Here is a 2,888-nt window from a genome sequence, read left to right as displayed (position 1 = left end):
TTTTGATACCTCATGATTGATCAAAGCATGTGCATCACAGTCAACAACTCTCTACGAAGATGCAAGATAACGTGGCACAAAATGAAACGCGCAAGCGTACCATAAGGAATCCTAGAACAACACCAAATTGCACCCATTAATCTTAAATTATCCTAACAATATTTCTTTAATAAAGCTTTAAATCAAAATGTACGCTGGTGGAAGAGCAAAATAAGAAAAAGACTCAACGTCTAAAGGCATTTATAGAATAGTGAACCTTCCACGCACGCGTTTAAAGAGGCCTTTCGCACGTGCTCACACCCGACTAGGATTTGGTATAGTCAAAATATGCACGTGTCAGCCCAACCCGCAATGACCCACGCACTCCTTGTCCAGGTGTTCTGTCTCCCTGGCCCTTTATAGTTTATACTGCCTTACGGCACTCCTTTCCCTAACTAACTAACGAATCTCTCTTTCTCTGTCGTTCCAGCCACCGCCAATCCAACCCGAATATCATCAGTTCGGATCTTTAAGCCCAAATTATACATTGCTAACCGTTTTGATGCAGTGAAATTAGAGTAACATAGTGATGGAGGCGGAGAATGGAACGAATTTCACTTACATGGGGAGGAGCTTCGGAAATACGAATGTAAACGATGATTCCTCTGCTTTCAGCGACTGCAATAGTGACAGATCCGGCGAGTTCCCGACGGCGTCTTCTGAGAGCCGGCGATTATTTCTAGCCTGCACATCAGAGAACTCAGATGATCTGATTCGCCAGCTCGTATTGGATCTTGACGCCTGTTCGATTGATGAGCAAAAGCAAGCGGCTATGGAGATTAGGCTCCTGGCCAAGAACAAACCAGAGAACCGCCTCAAAATTGCCAGAGCAGGGGCGATTAAGCCACTGATTTCACTTATATCGTCATCGGATCTTCAGCTTCAAGAATATGGTGTCACAGCGATTTTGAATCTCTCGCTCTGCGACGAAAACAAAGAATTGATTGCTTCATCAGGAGCGATTAAGCCACTTGTTAGGGCTTTGAGAACAGGGACATCGACGGCCAAAGAAAACGCGGCCTGTGCTCTGCTTCGCCTCTCGCAAGTAGAAGAAAACAAGGTAGCAATCGGACGGTCAGGAGCGATTCCGCTACTGGTGAGCTTACTGGAAGTTGGAGGAATTCGGGGGAAAAAGGACGCAGCAACAGCTCTGTATTCGCTGTGTTCAGTTAAGGAGAATAAGATCAGGGCTGTGCACGCGGGGATCATGAAGCCACTGGTGGAATTGATGGCTGATTTTGGGTCAAATATGGTTGACAAATCAGCGTTTGTCTTAAGCGTCTTAGTTAGCGTTCCGGAGGCGAGAACGGCGTTGGTTGAGGAAGGAGGTATTCCTGTGCTGGTTGAGATCGTGGAGGTCGGGTCGCAGAGACAGAAGGAGATTGCGGTTGTTATATTATTGCAGATTTGCGAGGATAATTTGACTTATCGTGTTATGGTGGCTCGCGAAGGAGCGATTCCTCCCTTGGTTGCTTTGTCGCAGTCCGGCACCAATCGCGCCAAGCAAAAGGTAAGCCTATTCTGACTTTCAGTTTCCGGTCATCATTAAACGGTCTATAGTTGGGGCAACTGGCTACCGACGTGACACTGCTATTTCCAAAATCAATGTCGTTTTGCTGGTTATTTTTTTTTGAATTCAGAAGGGACGACGGCATTGATTTGACTTCGGTTGGCCACGTCAGTCTGTCACATCTTTAATTAAAACTTCCCGTTTTTGTAAAATATCCAATTAATATAGTCTCTTAAAATATCAACCCATAAATTTTTCTGCCCAGGAACTTTAGGGCAACCAAAATTTATAAATTCCTTCCAATCAAAAAATGGGAGCTCAAAACGTCCTTTTCCGTACAATGGAGTGTCCCCCCCCCCCCCCTTTTTTTTTTGTTCCCATTTGGATGTGAGGGACTCAATGGGAAGGTCAAGGACATTAATTATGATTCATAAAATGCCATTGATACTGCATATACCAAGTTTTAACCAATTGAAATTTTTGATTAAAAATTGGTTTTAGTTTACTTGGTCAATTGAGTTGTTTTTTCCTTTCAGCGCTGATTTTATATTTGAAAAATATTTATACAGGGCAAACTTTTTGCGCCATTTTCATGTTCTAGTATATAATAATCTTTTGTCTAATGGGTGAGTGGGTTTTGTGCTGTCGTTTTGTGTGTCATAATGTGCGGACAGGCGGAGACACTGATAGATCTTCTACGGCAACCAAGATCCGGTAACGCCGCTGCCAGGACATCAGACGTGTTAGTATAAGTGGTGTCTCAGTCTCTAGCACATGCCCCATGTGTAATCATACATACCAAGTGTGGATATTTTTTCTTTTCTTTTTTCACTTAGAAGGCAACCAACAAGAAAAAAAAAATTGAGAGATGAAACAAACATGTAAATATCTCTTTTACGGAGCTTGTAAAATTTAAGTGGTTTGAGTTTGGTATATGGGCCTTGATTAGCCCTTGGCTTTGGCGGATTTTAAAAATGCATTTGGTTCTTTTCACCTAATTTCCCAATATTCTTTCCTCAGATTAAAATACAAGTTTCTTTTTCTTTTTGTTTAATTTAATTTAGCAGAGGTAAGCATATCGAAAAGCAAGTAACAATAGTATTAGTAGCAACAAGAACAATAATGATTAAACTAAAGAAAAAAAAGAAAAAGGAACAAAGGAACTGGCCATGGAAGGTTGGTGCACGAAATGTTGAATTTAAATCCACTTCCACGAGGAACTCGTGCATTAGAGCTAGAGCAATAAAAACGAGGCAGCGATAGAGTCGTGACCCACTTTCCCATCGTTCAAACAACAGCCTTCGGTTTTGAGGATTGAATCAATTATTTGATTGCCACG

The 2,888-nt window shown here is 42.1% G+C and overlaps 1 protein-coding gene across 1 annotated transcript; it reads left to right on the top strand.

Annotated features, from left to right (window-relative positions):
• Positions 1 to 433: 433 nt before the first annotated feature.
• LOC105630852 (ARM repeat superfamily protein) lies at positions 434 to 2,547 on the top strand. Its single transcript, XM_012212836.4, has 2 exons — positions 434 to 1,549; positions 2,224 to 2,547. Exons 1-2 carry the CDS (start codon positions 569 to 571, stop codon positions 2,299 to 2,301), a joined length of 1,059 nt encoding a protein of 352 aa, XP_012068226.1. The 5' UTR covers positions 434 to 568; the 3' UTR covers positions 2,302 to 2,547.
• Positions 2,548 to 2,888: the final 341 nt, after the last annotated feature.

The sequence above is a fragment of the Jatropha curcas genome, chromosome 9, assembly GCF_041381405.1.
Source record: "Jatropha curcas cultivar XTBG-Jc1 chromosome 9, XTBG_Jcur_1.0, whole genome shotgun sequence".
Classification (NCBI taxonomy): domain Eukaryota; kingdom Viridiplantae; phylum Streptophyta; class Magnoliopsida; order Malpighiales; family Euphorbiaceae; genus Jatropha; species Jatropha curcas.
This window is presented reverse-complemented; position numbering and strand designations above follow the sequence as displayed.